Source organism: Acinonyx jubatus, chromosome X (genome assembly GCF_027475565.1).
Source record: "Acinonyx jubatus isolate Ajub_Pintada_27869175 chromosome X, VMU_Ajub_asm_v1.0, whole genome shotgun sequence".
Lineage (NCBI taxonomy): Eukaryota > Metazoa > Chordata > Mammalia > Carnivora > Felidae > Acinonyx > Acinonyx jubatus.
The window spans coordinates 51,519,569-51,545,811 of NC_069389.1; the positions used below are offsets into that span (position 1 = coordinate 51,519,569).

Sequence of the window (26,243 nt, forward strand, 5' to 3'; positions counted from 1 at the left end):
TGATTGTTTATATTAAATGGGCTAGTGCACATGAATCGCCTTGTGAGTACCAAGTTTCCATACATGAAAACTACTGCATATTGCTACTAATATTACCATTACTACCAAATTTTCAGCCAAAGTAAAAAATCTCTACTGATGAAACTTCAGCTATCATTGACCTGAGATGGGGGATCTACTCATAAAAGTGGAAGGTACTTTATTCCAGTGCCTATAAAATCATGTATGTAACTACCTGTTGTTTTCATCAGTGCCTGTTCCTGTCCCTTATCCCTCTGCTGACTTGGCTTTGGTAACACTTCTGTGCAATGAACAACTACCTTTGCTGAGGCCCCTTTCCACTTTTGTTCTTAGGGAGACCAATAATTCAGGAGGTACTAACAATGCAAGTCAGTATATAGAACCATAGACAGTAGAACTGAAATGGTCATCACCTAGTGTAATTGACTTCTTTCCTTGCATTACTACTGTTGTACAGATGAGGTGAACTAAGGCCCAGGAAGGAGACAAGTCAGTATATTGATCCAGGTACAGTGCTAGGCTTGGAACCCAGTGTTCTTTATCTTGCCCTTAACTTGCGTCTGCAAAGACCAGTGCTATAGATAATTCAGGCTGTGGATCAGAGGTGGGAGGAGAATGGTGTGGGTTTACAGCTGGCTGATATAGGTGGGGAAGGCTTCCTGGAAGAAGTACAATCAACAGTTGCTTCCTCTTGATAGTAGGCTGATTTGCACTTATCTGTTTGCCCCTTGGTAAGCATTGCTCTGTGGCTATGTTTTTTTGTCTTCAGTAAGCTGGTTGGGAGCCAAGGCTGAGTTATTGTTTGTTTGTCTAAATATTCTCCTTTCCTTCTCACCAATATCTAAGTTGCTCAGATTCTTAGCATACTACTAGTTCCCTCTTCTCTTGTTGAACAGATACACTTGTCCCAGGCTCTGCTAAGCACAGACCCAGACAACTAACTTGCCTCCTTTGATCTCATTCTAGATCAATGTGCGTGTGACCACCATGGATGCAGAGCTGGAGTTTGCTATCCAGCCCAACACCACTGGGAAACAGCTGTTTGATCAAGTAAGAGAGGGGCTATTTGTTTCTTACCCTTTTCCACTTCTCCTAATAATTCCCACCACAATGCCCACTTCTTGGGAATCTCTTCTCCTACATGCTCCTCCAAGCTAGGTCAAAAGAAAGGCTGACCCATGCCTTAATAATAAAGGCAAAGTTTAACTTCAGCAGCCTGCTCCTTGGATGTCCACGATTAATCCTATCCTTGGTCCTGAACATGGAAGAAAAGAGAAGCAAGCAGGGTCTGACTCTGCTAGATGCTCTAAAAATGTTAACACTTGGAGCCTTCCTCTCAAGTTGGAAAGATATAAGCAATCTCTTCCCCCATTTTAATGACGAGACTCAGAAATTAAGTAGCTTTTTGTATCTAGCTGGTATTTGGCTGGGATTTGAATGCTACATTCTAGTCACTGCACCCCATGGCCCCTGTCACATGTTTTTGTTTTTGTTTTGCTTCCTAGTAGAAGGAAACCAAGTTATTCTCCCTGAGGTAGTATGCCCTCAAAAGAATATTTGAACTTAGGATACCACTGGGAGTGATGAATACATTATGAGGGTACTTCATAACCTGAAGTCATGCCTTGGAGTTAATGTTGAAGTCTCATTCCCATCTCTAACTCAAGGGGTGTCCCTTCACTATTATCATAAGGGATGTGCTATATAATGTAAAAGCCAGGTGGGGACCATAGAATCTTTCAGCATTCAAAGACTCTCCAAGGGCCAAGGAATGTGCCATCTGTGACCAGACTTCCAGGAGTGAAATTGTATTCCCATTTCCAGAGGCTGAGATCCCTTTAGATGGGCCATTACCACATTTCTGCTCCACTTTCTGGTGAGGTGGGGTCTGATATTGTCCAGGATGTTGGCACCACATCCTTGATGGATTTTCTAGGCCCTCTTGCTTCCCTTTCTCTTTTTCCCTCTGAGTTCCTCTGTTGTCTAAGAACTTCCCCAGAGCTGGGGAGGGAAAGGAAGAAAGTCTCCTTTGGCCTTTTCTCAGACTTCTTCCCAGATCCCTGGATCTACACATCACCCTTTTCAAGCCAAATGATGCCATCTCCTGATGTCAACATTGGGGGCTTTGTTCATTTGCTTTGGAGGGGTATAACTGTAGAGGGAGGGTGAAGAAGGCATAATTTAGACCCTAGGGCAGAAAAAATTCTTGAACAAAGAATTAACTTATTAACTTATTAACTTCAGAAAGCCAAAAGGCATGGTAATTCTTTGTTAGTGTTGGTTTGATTTGTGTACTGTGGGTGTTGTTCTGTAGGAAGCCCAGATGGTAGGGAACCCTAGCCAGATGGTATGATAGTTGTGAAAGCTACTACTTCCCAAACAAAACCTTTGACAGACTTTAATCTTTCATACTGGCTGGGGAGAGGAAAGGGAGAAAACCAGGAAGTTCATGACTTCTCAGTGGGAAAATCAGTGTTGTTTTGAGAAATATCATTTATTGAGCACTTACTATGGACTAGCCTTGGCTAGGTGCTTTAATCCTTACAATGATCCTGCCTATGAGAGATATAATATACTCTAGATTATGCAGTTTAGTAAGTTATAACATGGAGTTTCAAATACAAATCTGACTAAAAAACTATAGTTTTCCCACTGCAATATTCTGCAGGGTGAGTGAGGCTGTTTGGGTTGAGAAGACTCAAGAGAAGATGTGTTTTCTGCTTTGAGATCTCTGAAGGACTGTCATAGGAAGGAGGAAACAGTAATGTTCTGTGAGGTCAGAGGGGGAAGAGCTGGGACCCCATGGGTGAAATGGGGAAAAATATTTGAACTCAGACAAGAAGTTGAATATCTGGAACTCTTGGGGTTAGTGCAGGTCTGGATGGGGATCCACAGAGGTATGTTTCCACAGGCTATTGGGGGATATGATCTTTTCCTTCTAACTTGATGAGTCATAAGGGAAGGAGTCCATTCCATCTGGGCTTTGAGACCCATTATTCAAGGAGGCCCTCCTGGTGGAATTGGGGCCTAAGAGGAAGGAGCTGGGAGGAATTTCTTGGGAGGAATTTACCAAAGCTCTGGGGCCATCTTGGAACCCAGAAGTTGTCTGGCCAGTGACTAGAGAGGAAGCTAATTAGAGAGGAAGCACCCTCTTTGGCACCAGTAATACATAACATGCAACAATGGGAAGTCATAGCTTGAGGAGACAGAAGACCTGATTGGAAAGGGAAGTGTAGCCCCTAGTTCCTCCGTTTACTTTTGTTTCTTCTTGTGAGTGCGCACAAGAGTGTGAGCAATTCTGTCACCTACCACCACTTCTAAAGCCTGAGATTCTTCCAAGGGCTCTTTTTTAAAGTGTGTTTGTTTGTTTGTTTGTTTGTTTGTTTAGAGAGACAGAGAAAGTCAGAGAGAGGGAGCATGAGCAGGGGAGAGGCAGAGAGAGAGGGAGAGAGAATCTCAAGCAGGCTTCGCACTGTCAGCACAGATGTGGGGCTCAAAACCATGAACTATGAGATCATGACCTGAGCCAAGATCAAGAGATGGATGCTCAATTGACTGATCCATCCTGGTGCACATCCAAAAAGGCTCTTGATTATGTAGGTGCCACTAAGGGGCAGTGTTGTGACCATGAGTTCCACTTTGAGAACCCTTTGCCAGCTCCACCCCAGCCAGGGCCTCTAGCTTAACCAGCCCCTTCTCTTTAAGATTTTGACCTCTACAATAAAGGTGAAATATCAGAGCATTAATTTTTAATTGACTTATTTACTATTGACTGAAAGTCTACTGTGTCTCAAGAAAAATCTCTAAACCTATCAAACACCATCTCTGTCTTTAAGGAACTTGGAGTTCTTTGCCTATAGAAACAGAGAAAAGTAAATGCAACTTTCTTCCCAGATAGAACAAAACACCCTTGAGGTTAAGGTTGTGTATAGAGGTGGTACACAGTGTATAAAGCATGGGATTTGGTGTCAGCCTTGGGTTCAAATTCTGTCCTGCTTGAATGGCTCATTTAGCCTCTTAGGACTTTACTCTTTTCAGTAAAGTTGTAATCAAACTAATTTCACAAATTTTGTGGTCTGATTTAATCCTCAAATAAGTAAAGTGTCTGGCATACAGCAGACATTTGAGTGTTGGTTGTTCTTATTAAAGGCTAAATAAGTAGTAGAAATTGCCCTGGGAGTTCAGATAAAGAGCCACTAAATCAGGAAGATTTTCTGGCTCAGTAAATTCCTTAGGGTTTGTGTACTCTGCATTGAAGGCAACAACATTTTCTTCTCTTCCTTCCATTTTTATTTTATAAAATAACTAACATTTATTATTATAATACTAATATCTCCATCTTATAGATGAGGGGCAGAGGCTTAGAGCAGGGGGGAAGACCTATTTAAGGTCAGATAGCTAGGAAGTGATATAGTGGCTTGAATCAAGGCATATATCTTTTCCAGTTTTCCCAGTGCCTTTTGTCAGCTATATCCTCTGAGACCTCCCCTTTCTTTACCTGTTCCTATTCTAAGTGGAGGAAATTTGTCCCTAAACTTAGAATCCTAGCTGAGTGTGGTCTATCTACTTGAACTGCCACTTGAACACAGGCAGTGTAGGGCAGCAGAAACAGCATTGGTAGCAAGCCCTACTAGAACTTTTCAGTTTGTATGTTGATTTGCTTTCAGATGGGTGGTTGATAGAGCTTCTGCCAAGCCTATAATGGGATCTCAGTGGGCCTCAGGTGTTTGGGCATTGACAGAATTTTGCACATAATTTTTCATGCAGTTTTCCTTTTGAAGCTCCAGTCTTGCTTCCCAATCCTGATCTGGGATTCTGAAGTGGCTGATTACATCACTTGTTGGTTTTCTCAGATAGATGCATGGGGGTTATGGAAAAGAGGGTTCTGGGCTCCAGAATTTACCTGATCTCCCCTTCCATCCATAGATCTTAGATGTAAGCAGCATTCACATGAAGAGGAGTGACAAAAGAGGGTTCTTTCTTACATTCAGATGCTCCTAGAAATTAGTGAGGATTTTCTCAGAGGCAAATCTCTTCTCCTCACTGGACCTCAGTTTTCTAGTTTATGATGCTTGGACTCTATAATGCTGCACAGTTTGTTGTGGGAGTTTGTGTTGTGTGGCTCAATAGAATTCACAGTCAGTGTATATATAAGTGTATATAACTGGTTTTAGGAGGTACACAGAGCTGTGGGATGAATTTGATTTAGTATCTTGGAGCATCAATTTTACTTGTAGATGTTATCTATATCATTATTAAAACATTTAAGGAGTAGATGTAAAATGTGCACATGTGATTAAGATTAAACCTGAGGCTACAAAGAAATTCTGGCTTGAAGCCATCTACTTACATCCCCTGGGATATACTACCCTTTTGTGTCCTCTGAGTATATGTATTTATTATTTTCTGCTGTTTATGGATTTATTCCATGGCAGATTTGAGAAATGTTAGCTCAGGCCAGGTAAGTTGGCAGTCTAGGATCAAAGGGAACCAAGAAAGAATCTTTTTATCAGAAATGGAACCATTTCTCAGAGTGGAATGGTAAGAACCCTAGTCACTGCAGCAGCAGATGTTGTTCCTGGAACCATAACCTAGATACTCTTTCCCACTAGAAGATGGGGTTTCCATTTTGTCTGGAGTGGAAGTCTCAGCTGGAAGCAAAGCTGGAAGCAAGGGAAGCTTGGCCTCATTTGGAGACAAGAGTTGCCTGAACAAATGATTCCCAGTACCCTCTGGACCTTAATTGGAGACTTCCTAATAGCCTGTAGTCTAGGGGTCATCTGTTTTATCCTTTGTTCTTTTTCAGTCTCAATTCTGACCTTAGATCACATTTCCTTCCCTCCACACCCTCATTTCCTCACTTTGGGACTTCATTGGAAGCCGAGAGATATTGCTCATTTCTCCAAAGCCTTGGAGCCTAAGGAAATGGAAAATTTATATGCATCTGATTTCTCTGTGTTTGAAAAGGAAAAAGCAGAGCTCAGAGAGATTAAAATTCCTTACTGATCCTGAAATCTTTTTTGTTTTTGTTTTTGTTTTTTGACATCACCTTAGCTGTTATTTGTCCAACTTCTCCTCAGAGATATCCCAGATCCTAGAACTATTTTGAGTCCTGTGGTCTTCCTCTTATTACACTCCTACCCATCCTTCTAGTAAAACAAACAATGTGGTACAAAACAAGGCTAGGGAGTTCACTTCTGGGACCTCTACAACTGGCTATGTTGTCTGTACCTGCCTTGCTCCCTTTTAATTCTGGTGTCTCTGAACCTCTACAGTTGGTAGATGCAACTTGCTGCCCTACCAGTTCTGTCCCAGTCTGCCACTCCATGACCTAGCATCCTGGCCCTAATCTTCTGCATCTTCAGTGTGTCTCTCTCTCTCCTGGGGCTGACCTACTGCTTCTCACCAATTGCATCTGGACCCACTATCATTCTGCAACCCTGTGAAAATCATCAGAACTGTTAATTGGGCTCTATCTTAGAACTAGGATTAGATAATAGTGCTTTAAATGATCTTTTCTGTCCGTGCCCTGCCTCTATCCTCCACAAAAGATGCCAATATCACATTTCAACATGAGCATTTTGTATTCTACATCTAAAACCTATAGGCAGTTCCTTTTGATTGTTAACTTAGACTCAGGGACTCACCTTGCCTTTGAATCTTGGAAGTCTTTTGATCTTTTCTCATCCCATGCCCCCCACAACTTATCTTTTCTAAACATGTTCCTAGTTACCCAAGTCAGCAAGAGGTAGGTGGGAAATGGGACAGTATTTCTTAATCATTTAAAAATAAACCTAATTAGTAGACTGAACTTGAGGTAAGAAAGAGACTAGTCAAGCCATATGAGTTGTAGTAGATGGAAAAGCTTGATAGATGAAGAAGCTAAGTCCCAGAGAAGAAAATGTGCTGCATAAAGATCACACACCAAATCAGAGACAGGTGAGACTTTCACTCAGGTTTATTCATGCCTTATTCAAGCTGTGAAAGGGAAGGTTGATCACCATGCATGCCTCAGTGAGGAATGAAGTTTGATGACTGGGGGGATATATATGGCTTCTCTCCAAAGTGGTTGCTGACTGAACCTAGTGGGAAAGCCAGGAACCATATCTAGCTGCAGAGATGGTCAAAGCTCATTACCTTGCTTGGATATGTGGGCAAAAGAGAGACAAGGCAGTTAGTCGTTTGGGAACCCCAGGGCTCCTAAGCCCCTATTATTTCTTGTAATTAAAAGAGAGCATGCTAGAAAAGAAAGGGTTTTAGAGTCATGCACATCAGGATTCTAGTCTAGGCTTTATGGTTGTAGGCAGGTTGCCCCGTAAGCTTTTGTTTCTTCATTTATAAAATGGAGACAATAGCTATCTCAGGGTTTTTCAGTGTTCAGTACCTGGTACATAATAGTTACTTAATAGATATGAGATCCTTTTTCCTTGGGGCCTCTGAAGTTCTAGATTATAAGCTTTGGGAGTGACTATGGGGCCTGGCTTTGGGTGCCTAGTAGAAACTTTGTGGATATAGTGGAGGTGTGTAAGTGTGTGTGTGTGTGTGTGTGTGTGTGTGTGTGTGTGTGTGTTTTGAGGGAATATATGATTTGTTCACAAGGAAGGATATTAGAAATATTGGGTTTTTCTTCCCTGTTTCTATCTCCAGGTACATTTCTTCACCTCACTCTCCTATCTCCCCTGCCCATGCCTCAAGGTAGTCAGCATAACCAATTAGGGTGTGGCTCAACTTTATTGCCTCCATCTCCAGTGATGGGCATTCTGGGTTCAGCTGCCAGCTAGAACCATTAACATGCTAATGTCAGGGACTGGAAAACAAACCCCATCTCCTGGCTGCTCTCCCTTTCCTACCCATTTCTCAGCCACAAGGCCCACGACACAAGGGGCCCCTTAGCCACTATACATACTGAGGTACTCACCATGTTTCTACCCTCTTTCCCACTCTCAACCTGTGTGAGTGGTAAGGGGAATCATGAATAGCCTCAAATCAGGGCTGGAAAGAAGCATCTCAGCACCCAGACACAGCACATCTTTGGAGTATATAGATACCACAATGCCTGTTATGTCTCCCCAAACATTATTTCTTGGGCATTGTAAATGGGACTCAGTTAAAAGAGTGTGGGAATATTCCTACTTGCTAAAGATAAAGGAACAATCCAGCAGAACAAGATATAGGAGTTAAACCAACAATTTCTACTTCCAGCCTTTAATTCATTCTGGGAGTGGAAAGGCACATGACATCATAGAGGGAAGAAGTGGCAGAAAGCACTGGATTTGAATGTGTTTGGAGTCAAACAGACCTGATTCTGCTACTCACTAACTGAACTTTCACTTCTTGCAACCTTATTTTCACTATAAAATTGGGCTAATTGTAAATATATCACAGGGCTTGTGAAAATCAAAGAAGATAATGGATATAACGTTTTTGATGTGTGGTAGTGGTTATAAATAATAAACCTGTTCCCTACCTCATCGGAAGTATCTTGTGCAAAAGAGATGCTGACATCATTTATTGACTGCTGCCCAAGTGTATTTCCTTGCCAGACCCTGGATACCTTATGTACTTTAAAATCAGGGACCAGGGGCGCCTGGGTGGCTCAGTTGGTTAAGTGTCTGACACTTTGTTTCTGCTCAGGACATGATCTCATGGATTCATGAGTTCGAGCCCCATGTCGGGCTCTGTGTTGACAGTGCAGAGCCTGCTTGTGATTCTCTGTCTCCCTCTCTTTCTGCCCCTCCCCCACTTGTACTGTCTCTCTCAAATAAATAAACATTTTTTTAAATTAAAAAAAATAAAGTCAGGGACCAATCAACTGATGAATGGATAAAGAAGATATATATATATATATATATATATATATATATATATATATATATGTGTGTGTATATATATATATCATATATAGTGGAACATAAATATATATATATATATATAAATATATATAGTGGAACATAAATATATATATAAGTATATATATAAATATATATATAAATATATATAAATATTTATATATATAGTGGAATTTTACTCAGCCATGAAAAATGAAATCTTGCCATTTGCAGTGATGTGGATGGAACTAGAATGTATTATGCTAAGCGAAATAAGTCAGTCACAAAAAGACAAATACCATATGATTTCACTCATATGTGGAATTTAAGAAACAAACAGATGAACATGGGGGAAGGGAAGGAAAAATAAAATAAGAGAAAAACAGAGAGAGAGGCAAACCATAAGAGACTCTTAACTATAGAGAACAAACTGAGGGTTGCTAGGGGGGAGGTGGGTGGGGGGATGGGTTAAATGCGTGATGGGCATTAGGAAGCACTTGTGATGAGCCCTGGGTGTTACTGTGTAAGTGATAAATCACTAAACTCTACTCCTGAAACCAATATTACACTGTATGTTAACTAACTTGAATTTAAATAAAAACTTGGAAAAAAATAAATTCAGGGACCATGTTGGACTTTTGTATCCTCTGTCCCTGGCACAAAGTATGTATTCAATCAGTTGTTGCTTTTTATTTTCTTTTCTAGGTGGTAAAAACTATTGGCCTGAGGGAAGTTTGGTTCTTTGGTCTGCAGTACCAGGACACTAAAAGTTTCTCTACTTGGCTGAAACTCAATAAAAAGGTAACTGTTTACCCCATTGTTGGGTTTGGAATTCATTTCTCCATTACATCTTATTCATGGGGTAATATGTGCTAGCTGGAAAATTCTGGGCTGTGTTTTTCACTGGGTGGTCCATTGACCACTAGATTAGAATAAAGGCAGAGGACCTCAGCCAAGGCAGAGCTCTTGCTCTGTCTCCACTTAGACTTCTAACAGTGAGAATGGCCAACGTCCAAGGATGGAGAGACCCTTTCTTTTTTCCTGGGAGCTCTGTCTTAAACTTTGACTTGTTTTAGACCACAGCCATTAATGCCTTTTCAAGAGGGGATTAGCATCCTATTTTTTCTTGCCAAACTCAAGGGCTCTAGGAGGATTGTTTAAAAGAGAATCACTGACTCTTGAACTGGAAAGAATCTTGAGGGTCTTCTAATCTTATTTTGTCCCTGCTCCACCTGTCGACTCATACCTAACTTCCATACAGATGCTTCCCTCTTTCTTGATTTTCTATTTTTCCTCCATAGGCATCTACACATAAGTTTATTAGCACATATTTTTTCCTCCAAGTTCATAAATTGCAGCTAGTTAACATCCAATGTAATATTATTTTCAGGTGAAGAATTTAGTGATTCATTATTTACATACAACACCTGGTGCTCATAACAAGTACCCTCCATAATACCCATCATCTATTTAACCCATTCTTTCTTCATTTTCTATCTCAGTCGAACTCCAAATGAGATGATTTGAGTATATGTCCATTCAAGCTCATCACCTCCATACAGTATCTCTGCAGGAACATGGTAGTCCTCCATCTCAGTATCCTCAAACTTCCCAACTTTGTCCTTGGGGACTTCCAATGTCCTGTGGCTTGTGTTTCTGATTGTGTCTAGGGGATAGGTGCCCCACCCTCTGCTGGCAAAGTCTTCTTTTCCAGAGGAGTGGAGACATTTTCTGGGCAAATGTGGAGCTCTCAAGAGCCAACTTCAGGTTTTAAAAAGCATTCTAGTTTGTTATCTTGCCTAGCCAATTCCCAGGGCTCAATGATACATACTGGTTTTTACTTTGCTAACTTACAGTGTTGTGGGAGACTTAAAAGAGGAGCTTTCTTAAGCCTAACCTCAAAATTTGGGGGCAGTTGGATATATTGTCAGATGGTGGGATCTTAAAGGCGTATGATCATTAGTGGGTCTTAGGTCATTTCAGGAAGGAATCTCTGAAGGGAAGCAATTATGGACATGGGATTGGGTCCCCAAGTGAAAGCAATGTGTTTCCTTTCTGAATTACCAAAACAATTGTCCCCTGGCTCTTTGGGATTACCCAAATTGATGACCTTTCAGTGTTTCTCCCCATCCTACAGCCAAAATATTTTTTTGAGAGCCCATAACCTCTTATTCCCAGGTGACTGCCCAGGATGTGCGGAAGGAAAGCCCTCTACTCTTCAAGTTCCGAGCTAAGTTCTACCCTGAGGATGTATCTGAGGAATTGATCCAGGACATCACCCAGCGCCTGTTCTTCCTGCAAGTGAAGGAGGGCATTCTCAATGATGATATTTACTGCCCACCTGAGACTGCTGTGCTGCTGGCCTCCTATGCTGTCCAGTCTAAGTATGGTGACTTCAATAAGGAAGTCCACAAGTCTGGCTACTTGGCTGGGGACAAGTTGCTGCCACAAAGGTAAGGTGGTGCCTTTGGCGGGAGAGGGTTGCAGTCCATGGCTGACCAATCCCTATTACACAGGGACTGCCAGATCTGTTCCTTTCCACTAGGGTCTGTCTGAGGACCATCTTATGCTGCTCAGAGAGACATATTTGCATATGGCGCCATACTCTATTGTCTCTCTGACTCTCAAAATAAAAAGTTTTTTTTTTTCCCCTCTCTGCCTGATTACAGAACTTCTTTACTCTGGAAACAGGTGCTTGTATGGATTACCAGAGATGGCTTGACATATCCTATCCTGGTTCCATTTTCTCAATCCTTTTCACTGATTTAGACCTCTTGTATCAGAGGTTCACAGAGGAGAGAGAGAAATACCCAAGCCAGGATGTGGGGGGGGTTCCAACAGTCTTTTAATATTGACAGCCAGTGTATAGAGATTTCTGCTTTTATAAACGTCAAAGCTGAATGCTCTCAAACATTCATTATTTTTGTTTTAGCATCGCGACAACACATAAAATGAATAAGGCAGGCATTATACTTATTTCCTGGCTAAGGAAATAGAGCAGGGGCACTCACTATGAATTGCCAGATCTCTCACAGCTCATTTGAAACAGAATCAGACCTGGAGCCCTAGTCTTTTGAATTTTTAACCCTGTTTTTTTCCCTACTGCATCCAATGGCCATTTTCATAAGCTTTCAGATAGAAGGGAAAGTTCTTGATTCTGGGATCCTCAGTCCCATTGGAGCTGTGGCATATACACAACTTACCTGAAAGTGTTAGGGATAGTGGTTGTTCCCTGGAACTCTACCTGATCACTGCTTTGATGTCTGAGATGGCATATTTAAAACAAGTCTTGGGGGACCGGGGTGGCTCAGTCAGTTTAAGCATCTGACTTCAGCTCAGGTTATGATCTTGCAGTTTGTTGGTTTGTTGTTGCATCAGGCTCTGTGCTGACAGCTCAGAACCTGGAGCCTGCTTCTGATTCTGTGTGTCTCCCTCTCTCTCTGCCTCTCTCTCTCTCTCTCTCTCTCAAATAAATAAACATAAAAAAGTTAATACAAGTCTTGTTTATGATGTAGTACATCTGGGAGGTTGAGCCTGTTAGTTTCTTCCAAAGCTATTTGGGCTCAGTTCTCTGATCACACGGGCTGTGATCTCATCCCTGAGCAATTTTCTCATAAACACAAACTATTGGTCCCACAGGGATCTAGGAGAGAGTGTCCTGACTCTTAGCCTCTCAATTCAGCACAGACTCTTGATACATTACTGCCCTACTTGGAGACCACAACATATTATTGTGTGTGTGTGTGTGTGTGTGTGTGTGTGTGTGTGTGTGTGTTTGAGAGAGAGAGAGAGAGAGAGAGAGAGAGAGAGAGGGAGAGGGAGGGAGAGAGACAGAAGCAGGCAGAGGGGGATGGAGAGAGAGGATCTTAAGCAGGCTCCACTCTCAGCATGGAGCCTGACACAGGCCTCAATCTCACAATGTGAGTTTATGGCCTGAGCCGAAATCAAGAGTTGGACACTTAACTGAGCCACCCAGGTACCCCCTTAGTATTGGATTTTTTGGTTAAAACTACAAAGGAAGGTGTTTCCATTGTCTTTCTTTTCCACCCATTATTGTAACCCTCCTACATCTCAGGCAGTTCCCTATGTCTAATTAATACCTCCTGCTGTAATTTCCATCTACTTCCAATATGACTTCAGTGGGCTGACTTCCATATTTTCTTTGCATCAACCCTTCAGAGAGCTAAGTGAGCTCCCTTTTACTCCTTCATTTGGGTTTTGTGCTTGAAACTACTATCTGTTGTGTTTCCAGGGTCCTGGAGCAGCATAAACTCAACAAGGACCAGTGGGAGGAGCGGATCCAGGTGTGGCATGAGGAGCACCGGGGCATGCTTAGGTAAGCCTGCCCTGGAAACTATGGGTTCTACTGCTTTTTTTTAGGGAGAATGAGAGTAGGTTGTGGGGGAAAAGAGACAAAAGACTAAAGACACTGGAGATGTTGGAGATAAAGGGACAGGAATGCAATTTATAGGGGAAAGTAGAGATAGAAGGCAAATCAAGATTATTTTTGTGAATGATGGCAACTGTTAGCCCAAACAGTTTTGACTGTAAAGAAATGAAAGGGACCTCAGTATCCCTAGAGAACTTCTGGGGTACCAAGGGCTTCTTCCCAACAAAGAAATGGGGAAGGAGCTCTCTAAACATAGTAAATCATTTAGGTGTTGTCTAGTTCAGGAATAAATCTTCTCATTTTGCCATCACCACACTATCTGGGCTCTGCTAAGAACATTCTTGTCATAAGTGCAGAACAGGGATGCTGTCTTCCTGGGTCTAATTCATAGGCTCCCCTCTGTAACACCTCCATATCTGTCATTTAGGGAAGATGCTGTCCTAGAGTATCTGAAGATTGCCCAGGACTTGGAGATGTATGGTGTGAACTACTTCAGCATCAAGAACAAGAAAGGCTCAGAGCTGTGGCTGGGGGTGGATGCTCTAGGTCTCAACATCTATGAGCAGAATGACAGGTATAGCTCAGAGGTCTCTTAGTTTATTTGGGCCACTCTGACACCTAGGGCTAATGATGAAGTAGGACTGTACCTCCTGGGTCCCACCTGGGTCCCACCTTTTTCTACCTAGTTTAGATCAGCCCAAATGTTTGCACAACCTCCCAGGCCTCTAGATCTTGCATTGATTAGATTTGCAGTGTCTACTACAGTAGTCACTGGCCACATGTGGCTATTAAGCACTTTGAAATGTGGCTACTCTTGAATTAAGATATGTTATAAGTATAAACTATACACCAGACTTTAGAGACTTAGTGTGAAATACAGAATGTAGAATGTCTCAATATTTTTTAATATTAATCTACATGTTCAAATGATAGTATTTTGGATATACTGGGTTAAATGAACTGTTATTATATTTAATTCCACCATATTTCTTTTTACTTATTTTCATATAGCTATTAGAAAATTTAAAATTACATGTGTGGTTCTCATTATATTTCCATTGGACAGCACTAGCCTAGAACCTACCTTGTGAGGGTTTATAATTAATCCCATTCCCATATGACGATTAAATACCTTTTGGCCTATAATCCCTCTTGCTACAGACATATCTCACTTGCTTATTTTTTCCCTTTTGTCTGCCCTTGGTGAGGATGGATATAATAAATTATTGTTCCATGTAATTTCTGAATCTTAGAGCTCATTGTTTACATTATCCCAGCTGTTACAACCTCGAGAGGAAGAGTCCCAATAAAATAGGGCTGGAGATTCTTGTGAGAGATTTTTATAAGGTCCATGCCTCAACAAAAAATACAAAAAAAAAACAAACCTCAAAGATTGGGACAAGGAATAATATGTTGGTTGTAGTATCAGGAGGTCTTTTGTGCACCCTCAATACTGGCATCTGTCCTCATGGCATAGGATAACACTGGATCTACCTCTTTAAGGAAGAAGTTGGAGGCGTGGAGGGCAAACCACCAACCCTCTATGTCCTTCTTATCTTTCCCTTGTCCTGATGTTCTTGTTCTCTACAGACTGACTCCCAAGATAGGCTTTCCCTGGAGTGAAATCAGAAACATTTCTTTCAATGACAAGAAATTTGTCATCAAGCCCATTGACAAAAAAGCCCCGGTAAGTGATTCCTCCTACTGGCCAAGACAGGTACTTACCAAGACCTTGATAATGCTAGGAGCAATCATACCATCTTGCTCTCATTTTTCTGGCTTTTTTTTTTTTTTTTTTTTTTGTAGGGGGGAGGAGGCACAAAAGGAGATTGGCACCGGAAAGGGATTTTGATGCCAAGACATGGCTAACAGGCATCCTGTAGCTGGTGCCGCCCTGCTACCTGTGTCTCAGGAGAAGCATGGATGAGGGAGAGCCATAGGCAGTCTAAATGCTGCCTCTTAGCCACTGTCTTCTGCTGCCCTAATGCTCTAGGGGTGGAAACAGAGAGTGTATCTGTTTTTTAAAGCATCTAGGCTCCAGAAAGTTAAACTGTTCATGTACTTTGGCCTATTTTTAATTTTTTTAAATTTTTTTTTATTATTTTTTTAACATTTATTTATTTTTGAGACAGAGAGAGACAGAGCATGAATGGGGGAGGGTCACAGAGAGAGGGAAACACAGAATCTGAAACAGGCTCCAGGCTCCGAGCTGTCAGCACAGAGCCCGACACAGGGCCCGAACCCATGGACCGTGAGATCATGACCTGAGCCGAAGTTGGATGCTTAACCAACCAAGCCACCCAGGCGCCCCTGGCTTATTTTTAATTTTAAAGAAAGAATAGAGTCGGAAGTTCAGATCCAAAGATGATCCTCCAAACTTGTTTTTTGGTGTTACTTTGCTGCTGTCCTCTCAAGACTTATCTCCACAATAACCCAAGAACAAGAAAGGGCTTTGGGTCCATTCATTCCTTTAATATCCTCATTATACTTTTCACCCTTTCAGTTGCCTGTGGCTAATAAGACTGGAAAGCTGGTGATTGGGAGTAAGATAGAAAACAAAAAAACAAAAAAGAGTCTCCTCTTTTGGTGTACCTCATGTGCAACAAGGGTCAATGGCCATGCCCAGCCAGACCATTCTCATGAGGCCTCAATCATTCTTCTCCAGCCTTGAGGTCTCTGAACTTCTGCTGCTGGGCACTATATATATATATACATGTATATATATATATATGTATATATATATATACATGTATATATGTATATATATTATACATATATGTATATGTGTATATGTATATGTGTATATGTATATATAGTATATATAGCATATATATATATATATATATATATATATATATAATCTCATTTAACCCTCAACAGCATTGTCAGATAGTAGCATACCAATTTTATAACTGATTAAACTGAGTTTCAGAGAGATGGAGTGATTTGCCCAAGATCACACAACTAAAAATGGTAAATCTGGGATTTATACCTAAGTTATTTGACTTCTAGAGCCTGTGCTCCTTCCACTGCACACTAAGCTATATAGTAGCTTATACAGTAGTAGTTTGGGTTCAGTGGCAGAGGAGCTAGTAGTTAATCCATTATCTGATTATCTTGGTCCAGTGGTATCTGTAATAACAAACTGAGACTCACACAATTTGTGTGTGTGTGTGTGTGTTTATTGAAACCGCTGCTGTGTTCAACTTTCATAAGAAAAAGGTAAGTAATAAAGCCAGCTGAGATCAAGGGCTTCTTTTAAAAAAAGGACAGCTAGGACACTCAATGTTAAGGAGATTTAGGTATTCATGTATGTATTTACAACTTGCCTTATTCCAAAAATAATTTAAGGGGCTGTGTCTGGGATGTGCTTTTAGGAGATTACAGAAACAGTCCAGCCACCCATACTGCACTCACCAGTGTGTTATGTGGGGGTTATTGGGTCTCTAAAAGAGGCCCCTGAGATTCAGCAGGATCCCTGATTAGCAGATGTAGTCAGTTCCTATCTTTCAATTAGATTGAGGGTATTTTAGGATGCTTTCATAAGCACAAGTTGCAAGAAATTGTAGTTTGGTAGTTTTCAGAGACAAAAAACCTGGGTTCTAGTCCTGAGTCTGTTGCTAGCTTGCTATGTCACTTCACCACTCTGATAATTAATTTTCCTATTTCTAATATGAGAAAATTGGGCTAAAAAACCTTTCCTATGCTTTTGGACTTAGCTTTTCAAAAAGCAAAAGCTTACCTTCATCTGTCCCTTAAAATTCATTTTTATTATTGGTTTCCCATCAGGACTTTGTCTTTTATGCTCCCCGGCTGCGGATTAACAAGCGTATCTTGGCCCTGTGCATGGGGAACCATGAACTATACATGCGCCGCCGCAAGCCTGACACCATTGAGGTGCAGCAGATGAAGGCACAGGCCCGGGAGGAAAAGCACCAGAAACAGATGGAACGGTAGGTTCTGTGGAACTGGAGTGGAGTGGAGGCTGGGGCTGGGGAAAAGAAACTTCTCAAAGGTGTCAAATTATAAAAAACAAAAACAAAAACAAAAAACAAAGATATGAAGCCATCCTTGGATAGGTAGAGAGAGGGAGCTGTACAGGGCTGACACTTTCTCAAGTCTCAGGCATCCCTTTACCCAGGAAGCAGGCATTAGAAGCCTAGGATTTCAGAGGCTCATGAAGACATAGTTCCACATTGTCTTTGACCTTAATGTCGTTGCTCTTCTATGCAGACTCTGGGTTGCTCCAGATTATCTGACCAATGTGGTGGCATTAGCAGAAACTTTCATGCACATTTAAACATGGATTCTGTAGGGATTTTTGAGTGGAATTAGGAAGAGCCACCAGAATTTTCCTTATGAAGCCCCTGTACTCTCTCTGTAACCCCTTTGTTATTGAAAGTGTAGCAAAGCTCAGCAACATCAACATCTACTTGGGAACTTATTAGAAAGTCAGAATCTGAGACCCTACCCCAGATCTACTGACTCAGAATCTGCATCTTAAGATCCTAGGTGATCAGTTCTCCAAAGAAGCCACCAGGCACATGAAAACATCCTTAGTCTATTAGGGAAATGCAAATCAAAACTACAATGAGGTAGCACTTGATAACTCACTAATATAGAATAAGTAAATAAATCAATACAGAAAATAATAGCATTGTCAAGCATGTGGAGAAATTGAAACTCATGTAAATTACTGGTAGAAATGTAAAATGTTTCAGCTACTGTGGAAAATAGTTTGGTGGTTTCTCAAAAAGTGTAACGTAGAATTACCACATGAGGGGCACCTGGGTCGCTCAGTCGGTTGACTCTCTGACCTCTGCTCAGGTCATGATCTTGCGGTTCATGGTTTCAAGCCCTGCATTGGACTCTGTGCTGACAGTTCAGAGCCTGGATCCTGCCTCAGATTCTGTATCTCCCTCTCTCTCTCTCTACCCCTCCCGTGCTAACAATATGTCTCTCTCCCTCTCAAAAATAAATATTTTAAAAAATTAAAAAAATAAGCAGAATTATCATATGATCCCACAACTCCACTACTAGGTATATACTCAAAAGTGTTGAAAAGAGTACGTGTGGGTTGCCAGGGTGGCTCAGTCAGGTAAGCATCTGACTCTACACTAAGAGTGTGGAGCCTCCTTGGGATTCTCCCTCTCTCCCTCTCTCCCTCTCTCTCTGCCCCTCCCCTACTCACACTTTCTCTCTCTCTCCCTCAAAAGTAAATAAACTTAAAGAGTACATGTACACAAGTGTTCATATCCAAAAGGTAGAAACAGTCCAAATGCCCAACCGATGAATGGATACACAAATCGTACAACTATACAATGGAATATTATTCAGCTGTAAAAAGGAATGATGTACTGATACATATTGCAATGTTTATGAACCTCTGTAACGTTATGCTAAGTGAAAGAAACCAGACACAAAGTTCACATACTGTATGATCCCATTTATATGAAATATCTAGAATAGATAAATCTGTAGAGGCAGAATGCAAGTTGGTGGTTATTAGGGGCTATGGGGAGGAGAGATAGGAAGAGACTTGCTTAATGGATATAGGCTTTTGTTTTGGAGTGATGAAAATGTTTTTGAACTAGATAGAAGTGGCAAATATACAACATTGTGAATGTACTAAATGCCACCAAATTGTTTGCTTTATAATGGTTACTATTATATGAATTTCACCTCAATAGGTTTATTTAAAAAATGAGATCCCAGGTGATTGCTATACATTTCAAGGTTTGAGAGCACTGCTCTAGTAGGTACTCTGTCATAAAGAGTTTGGATCCTCAAGAAGCTTCTAATATAAATGAGTTCATGTCTGAGGCGTTAGACACCATGGTTCTTATTCAAAAAAATTTTACTGAGATTGGGGGCAGTTCACAGAGCTGGATCTGACAGTAACCTTCCCTCAAGGACCTTATATATAGTCTTGTAGGATAAAGAGAAAAAAAAACAGTATGTACATAACTGTTGAAGGTACAAAGGCTGGGTCATCTTTTCACTCAATAATTATTGAGCAGTGAAAAAAACCAAAAATCTCTGCTCTCAGGAATCTGATATTCTAGTGGGAAGAGGCAGAACAAATAAGCAAATTAAACAGTATGTGAGATGGTAAGAAGTGCTGTGGAGAAAAATAATAAAGGGGAAAGATGGGGAGAAGGATAGGACAAGTATTCTGAGGGCCCAGAAAAAGAAAAGACATCTAGGCTAGAGTGAGAAGGCAACCTCTTTAAAGAGGTATTGGGACAAGAAAAAGTGAATACTTGTTCTAGATTTGCAACACATTCTGGGGAAAAAAAGAGCCTAGAGCTGGGCTTCAGAGGGCAAGCAGAGTTAGGCTTAAGGACTGATACCCTAGCCATAGAGATTATTGGACTTGAAGCACAGTATCCTAGCAGAGTCAAAACTTGACTCCCTATAACTATGAGGTAGACAAGGAAGGACAAATAGGCCATTTTACAGATGGGATACTGAGAACAAGAAAAAAAGAAGTGACATAGCTAAGGTTACCCACTGGTTACCCATTGGTTACTAGTAGAGCTGGGAGTCCAGGTTGGATCTCCTGACTCAGGGACAAACTGACAGGGTACTGAGTATACTGGCCCACATGGGGCTATGATGTGAAGACAAAAATGTGGAGATAAGGCAATGTGTTCCCAACTCACAAGCTCTAAGTGTGGTAGGGGCTGAGGGTCAAGAGCAAGGGAGACTTCGGGCCTTTCCACGTAACCTTGATATACTATTCCATCCTTTCTCTGTTCTTAGTGCTCTGCTGGAAAATGAGAAGAAGAAGCGTGAGATGGCAGAAAAGGAGAAGGAGAAGATCGAACGGGAAAAGGAGGAACTGATGGAGAGACTGAAGCAGATTGAGGAACAGACTAAGAAGGCTCAGCATGGTGAGGCTTAGAGTCATTTTTTGAGACTGGGTTTTCCTAGAGCCTGACTTTATGAGCTGGAGACCCTTCTGCCTGAGCTGCAGACTCAGGCTGTATAATCCATATATGGCTACAGATAGATGAAAGATTGGGCAAGAGGAAGAGTGCCTAGAACTTTCTGCCAGCTGTGCTCTAGGGTGAAGCATCTCCAGAAGGGAAACTAGGTATTTCTTCTTCATATCTGCACTCTTCACCACTTTTCCCCCTTCTTCTCTTTCCAGAACTGGAAGAACAGACCCGCAGGGCTCTGGAGCTTGAGCAGGAGCGGAAGCGTGCCCAGAGTGAGGCTGAAAAACTAGCCAAAGAGCGTCAAGAAGCTGAAGAAGCCAAGGAAGCCCTGTTGCAGGCCTCTCAGGATCAGAAGAAGACCCAGGAACAGCTGGTAAAGCTACCAAATGGGCTAGGATTGTGGTACCTGAATTTTCTTCTCTGTCTGCCTACCTATTCACAGTTACCCTTGCCTGCAGGGCTGGCTTCTTCCAGCAGGGTGCCAGTCTATGGGCCCCCAGCAGATGGCTTATTCAGAAGCAAGATGCAAAGTCATTGGTGTGGCCCAGAAATCTTTGCAAACTGTCTTCCGTAACCCTTACTTTTATTCTACTTTCTTCTTAGCCCTTGGGTATCTGAGCTGATGACCTGACAAAGGAAAGGGAGGGAGGAAAGAAGCAAAGGGATTTACACTTAATTGACTGCCTGTGTGTTACAAGCTATGCTCGTGACTTTTCCTTTCCCCTTATTTTCTTATTTCCTCTCCAATAACCCTATGAGGTTAACCCATACAGATACTATGCCCAGATAAGGAAATTAGGGCTCAAGGAGGTTTAAGAGACTTGTCAAAGGTCACACAATGTCACTGAATAAGGATGAGAACCCATTTTTGCCTCTCTTTGAAGGGTTTGCTCTCTAAATCATATGTAAGACTATGTGTCTATGCATTTATCAGGGAGGAGGGTTAGCATCCTTACTTTTATCATGTTTCCAAGGGTTCTGTGACTCAGAAATTAAGAACCTGTGGCCCAAATTCCTTGATATATGTTCTTCCCTTGTACAGTTTGGAGTGAGAGTGCAGGAACTAAGACCTAGTTAGCAGAGGGAAGTTTCCTCTAGGATACCTGTCCAAGGTATGAGGGTGTGCATAAGCTTTTTCCCTTGTTCAGATCGTCTTGTGACACTACAGTGTCTTTCCTATACTTGTCCTGGGAGGAGTCTTAGTGGAAACCCTGAGCATTCTAGGAAAACAGGAAAGGTTCTGGTACTTTAGGTAGTGACACAGTGATCTCCAAAGCTTTATGGAGGCCCTAACTATGCAGTGGGCAGTAGTGTATGTAAGAGAAATTGAGAGGGAGAGGGATAAAGGGAAGGAGGGAGAGGGGGAGAGAGGAAAGAGAGAGAGAAAGAGATAGATGAGGAAGAGAGAAATGACATGTTTGTCTTTAGGAGGTCTATAGTCTAGATGGGGATCTCTGACTTATATGGAAATGATTTGGAGTTAAAGAATAGTAGATCTGAGAATAGGAGTGGTCTTCCAGGCTTCCTGGAGGAGGTGTGGTAAAAAGAGTCTCCAGAACAGCAAGCAAGTGGAACAGCAGGTTCCCTTTTTGTTCCCCAGGGGAACTGGTGTTGAAGATACCTGGGGCCTGAGGACCAGAAGGCTCAGCTCTCACAACCTTCCAATTTATCCATAGGCCTTGGAAATGGCAGAGTTGACAGCTCGAATCTCCCAGCTGGAGATGGCCCGACAGAAGAAGGAAAGTGAAGCTGTGGAATGGCAGCAGAAGGTGAGACACAGTGCCCAGAACAAAGCATTATGGGAAAGAGTACTATATGAATAAGTTTCAGTTCCTTAGATTCCTCAGATTTGGGCTCCTTACCCCTTCCATCCCTCCTTGACAGCAGGCATCATGAGAGAAAGAGCTCAAGGCTTTCTCAAATACTCCTATTATACAGCTGCAGAAACTAAAGACAGACAAAGTGACTTGGACTACCTGATGCCTGCCTCCTTCTGGGCTATTCTATGCACATGTAGGATGCCACAAGTTAGCCTCGTCTGACTGCTGGTCTTTCTTTCCCTCTGTTACTGGACAGGCTCAGATGGTACAAGAAGATTTGGAGAAGACCCGTGCTGAGTTGAAGACTGCTATGAGTACACCTCATGTAGCCGAGCCTGCTGAGAATGAGCAGGATGAGCAGGATGAGAATGGGGCAGAGGCCAGTGCTGACCTGCGGGCTGATGCCATGGCCAAGGACCGCAGTGAGGAGGAACGTACCACTGAGGCAGAGAAGAATGAGCGTGTGCAGAAGCATCTGAAGGTATCTAGGCAGGGCCAAAGGGTCAAAGATACCATGTACATTCTCTAGATCATCATGGGAGTTAGGCAGAGGAGCCTGTCTCAGTGGAGTGTGGGAGGCTGAGCCTTTCTATGACAAGAGCTTTAAGGGTAGGCACCCATCACTTACTCATCAGACCTGGCCCCCTATTCCTTGTTTTTTTCTTTTTGCCCCATACTCCATTTAACTTTTGTATTCAGAAAATACCCTGACCTGATTTCTACCATTATTCTACTCTTAGAGAATACCTGCCATCAATCAATTGGTCCCCTAAGTTTGTGGGGGGTTTGTTTTATTTTTGCTCCACTGCAGTCCCAAAAGGGCTGAAAATGGTCCTCAACAAATGTGTGTGTGTGTGTGTGTGTGTGTGTGTGTGTGTATAGAAACAGAGGGGTGAATGTGTGTGGAGGGGGGTAGAGAGAGAGAATCTGCTTAAGGGAAGGTAAAGTTAGATCAAGCCATTAACCCCTCATCCCCTTACACCTGCACAGGCCCTCACTTCAGAACTGGCCAATGCCCGCGATGAGTCCAAGAAGACTGCCAATGACATGATACATGCTGAGAACATGCGACTTGGCCGAGACAAATACAAGACCTTGCGTCAGATTCGGCAGGGCAATACCAAGCAGCGCATTGATGAATTTGAGTCGATGTAATGGTCACCCCAACTGTAGGGACCCCTCCTCCCTTCTTCCTTGCCCCCACACTCTTTTACTCCTGCCTAACTCACACTGTGCTGAAGCCACTAACTAGAACAGCCCTGGAGTCATGCCAAGCATTCAGTGTAGCCATGGGACCAAACCTAGCTCCTCAGCTCCCACTCACTACCTTGGACAAGTACATGGCCCACAATGGTGCCAATTGGACCCTATTTCCCTCTGTCCCATTTAATATAGCTTACAGGAAAAGACCACTTCCCTAGCTTAGAGGCACTTCGCACTTGATTTGGGAAATACCCCCTCATTTACTGTTGTTTTGTAGGGGTGAAGTGTGGTATTGGTTGAAAAATAACCCCCACACCCCTGCCACAGACTGCCTTCCTTTTCAGGGTCCTGTGATTTGCAGAAAATCACATGGTTTAGGAAAGGAGGCACGGCCCTGAGTATATGCTCTAGGATGTCAAATGACCTAGGATTAGCCCTTCCAATTCCCATTTCTTCTAGACTTATTTAGGCTTTATAATGATTGGAAGCTAAAAAGATGTTCAGTCATTCTCTATACCTCCCAGATGGGGCCTGCTACAAACTCAGTTCTAATAAGTTTTATCCCTGAGTTTAGGAATTCAGTTTCTCCCCATGGTGAGATGGCAGGAGACAGTACCTTCAAGAGACTTCACCAACGTCTTAGAAGGCTGTTGGCCATTCACTTCAGGCAAGGCTGGATAGGAGAGCCTACCCTAATGTTTTATAGGAGACTAGGCTTGTTTCAAGTGAGCTTTATGGGCGGAAAATGTATTATTCTGAGTTCCTTCCTTCGTGGGATCTGCCCCTCCCCACTCCAACCCCCAAATTCCCTCCAGCTAGAATGGTAGGGATGGTTACCCAAAAACCTAGCCAGTCCCATCCAGCACTCTTGCCAGAGGGAGGAAATGTTCACACTGGGCTTCAGTATTTTTTCTGCCAGGGTTCTAAGGTCACTTCTTTCATCAGAACTTCCATCAGAGCTATGTGGGCCACCATTCCTGCTTCAGGGCCATCCATGCCTTAGTATGGTGAGCTCTGGAGCTTGATGCCAGTTGGTTCAATTGGTGAGTGGGTAGAAGATGCTGAGTGTGGTGAGAAAAGCCTTCAGCCTTGATCCCACTGTTTACTTGACCCCCTGAGATCCTTAATAGCTCCTTTCCCTCACCCTCTCCAAGGTGATGAATGGGCCCTGCTTCTGTTTAACAAACCTCTACCCAAGTCTTGCCCCAGCTGTGCTGCCCCTTGAAGTTGTAAACCAGAGAGATGCTGGGGGCTCTGGTCTGGTCCCTTCTACACTCCAACCTCTTTCTTTCAATCCAGGATTAACCTCCCCTTCCTCTATGTTTCATGTGTGCTCTTTTTTTTTTTTACAAGTATTATATATTCTAGTAGCATCTAATTCAATATTGATTTCTGTGTTTCTTGCTAATGCACTCTTAGAAGATATTAGTCTTGAGGCAGGATCATTTTGGCCTCATTCCCTTACCATCCCCACACCTGGGAAGCATATACTATATTATTAAAGAATATTTTGCCAGAAACATTATTGCAAGAAGCTTTCAGTATTAGTGATGTCACCTGTCACTATAGGTCCTACAGTCCCGTCTTAAAATACTTGGTATTTGTTTCATTGTTTTTATTTTGCCTTCTTCCAAGAGTTTAGTTCCCAAGGGGTTATACTGTCCTTCCATGCAATGCCCCTAGCCCAGAGCCCTTGGCTTTGATCCCTCCCTGACTTCATTCTGACTTTGGGGAGTCATGTGCATTGCTGTGAATTATATTGACACTCTCTTGGTGATATGCCCTATACTAGCTAAATTCAAACCTGAAATTGTAGGGCAGTTTAGCTGCCTTAAGGGCAATAACCCATTCACAGGGAGGCTGGGAAGAAAGGTTAGATTTTGTATTTAGGTTTTTGTGTGCATGTGTATTTTGGGGGGTTTTAAAAAAATTTTTGGAGGGGTTTATGCTCAACTCATGTTCTGTTTCAGTGCCAATAAAAGGAAGACTTCTCTGTGACTTGATATTTTGTTGTAGTATGTATGAGTGGGTGGTTGTAAGATACTTCACTGTAATTTACATTCTGTAGACCACTTTCCAATCCTGGTCTCATTTCATACTCATTTCAGTCCTATGGAGAGTGGATATTACCATCCTCATTTTAGGAGGGAAGCAATGGACTTGAGAAAACACTACCCAAGGGACAAGACTGTCTGACTTAATTGCCTACACAGTTTCCAGGACTACAGGTCAACTTTTCCAGTGTAGGTGGGCCCTGAATTGATCATGGGATGCTCCTGGGCTCACTTGGACTTGGGGCTTTAGAATTTCTTGTGAAGGGTCTCTAGACTCCTCCTGGGATAGTCAGGCCCTGTCCTGCTTCCTTATTGGGAAGTACTCCAGGCTTGCCAATTTCCTACTACTTATTGCAGTTCCAATAAAGGTCAGAGAAATTACCTTGAACCCTGTTGCAAAAGGCAGTGAGGAGTGGAGTGTGAAGTGAAGATGGAGTGTATATATGTACAAAAGCTGTGGGGAAGTACTTTGTTGCTTATGAAACATGTCAATTTTATAACCTAAATGTACTTATGCTAGTTTTACAGATGAGGAAACAGACCCAGGTAAGACTTCCAGGCTGTCTTGAACCTAGCACATTGTCTCATTTACCAGTCTCCTTCTTGGTGAACCACACTTGCACAGAAAAGTAAACCATGTATTATGTGAGCTTTAAATCCTTCACAAGAAAACTTTCAGCCAGTGGTGCCTAAATTGGTCTGCACATTGGAATTGTAAAAGTTGTTTTAAAAGACCAGACCTCATCCTCAGATCAAATTACAATCTCTAGTAGTGGGATACAGCCATCAGTATATTTGATGATTCCAATGAGTAGCCAGACTTGGGAACCACTGCTCTGAGGGCATACTATTTTTTAACTTTTTTTTATTTTTAAATTTTATTTTAATTCCAGTGTAGTTAACATACAGTTATATTAGTTTCAGGTGTACCATACAGTGATTCAACAATTCCATACATAACCCAGTAGTCATCACAGCAAGTG

The 26,243-nt window shown here is 42.2% G+C and overlaps 1 protein-coding gene across 1 annotated transcript in view; it reads left to right on the forward strand.

Annotated features, from left to right (window-relative positions):
* The window catches only part of MSN (moesin), a 65,451-nt gene extending 40,242 nt beyond the window's left edge, over positions 1–25,209 (forward strand). Inside the window, exons 2-13 of the mRNA XM_027053705.2 lie at positions 988–1,071; positions 9,555–9,650; positions 11,028–11,302; positions 13,102–13,185; positions 13,667–13,813; positions 14,830–14,926; positions 17,029–17,192; positions 20,005–20,135; positions 20,396–20,556; positions 21,860–21,952; positions 22,260–22,484; positions 22,994–25,209. Coding sequence (XP_026909506.1) covers positions 988–1,071; positions 9,555–9,650; positions 11,028–11,302; positions 13,102–13,185; positions 13,667–13,813; positions 14,830–14,926; positions 17,029–17,192; positions 20,005–20,135; positions 20,396–20,556; positions 21,860–21,952; positions 22,260–22,484; positions 22,994–23,158 — 1,722 coding nt within the window. The 3' untranslated portion in view covers positions 23,159–25,209. The remainder of the gene's footprint in view (positions 1–987; positions 1,072–9,554; positions 9,651–11,027; positions 11,303–13,101; positions 13,186–13,666; positions 13,814–14,829; positions 14,927–17,028; positions 17,193–20,004; positions 20,136–20,395; positions 20,557–21,859; positions 21,953–22,259; positions 22,485–22,993) is intronic.
* The last annotated feature ends 1,034 nt before the right edge of the window (positions 25,210–26,243 follow it).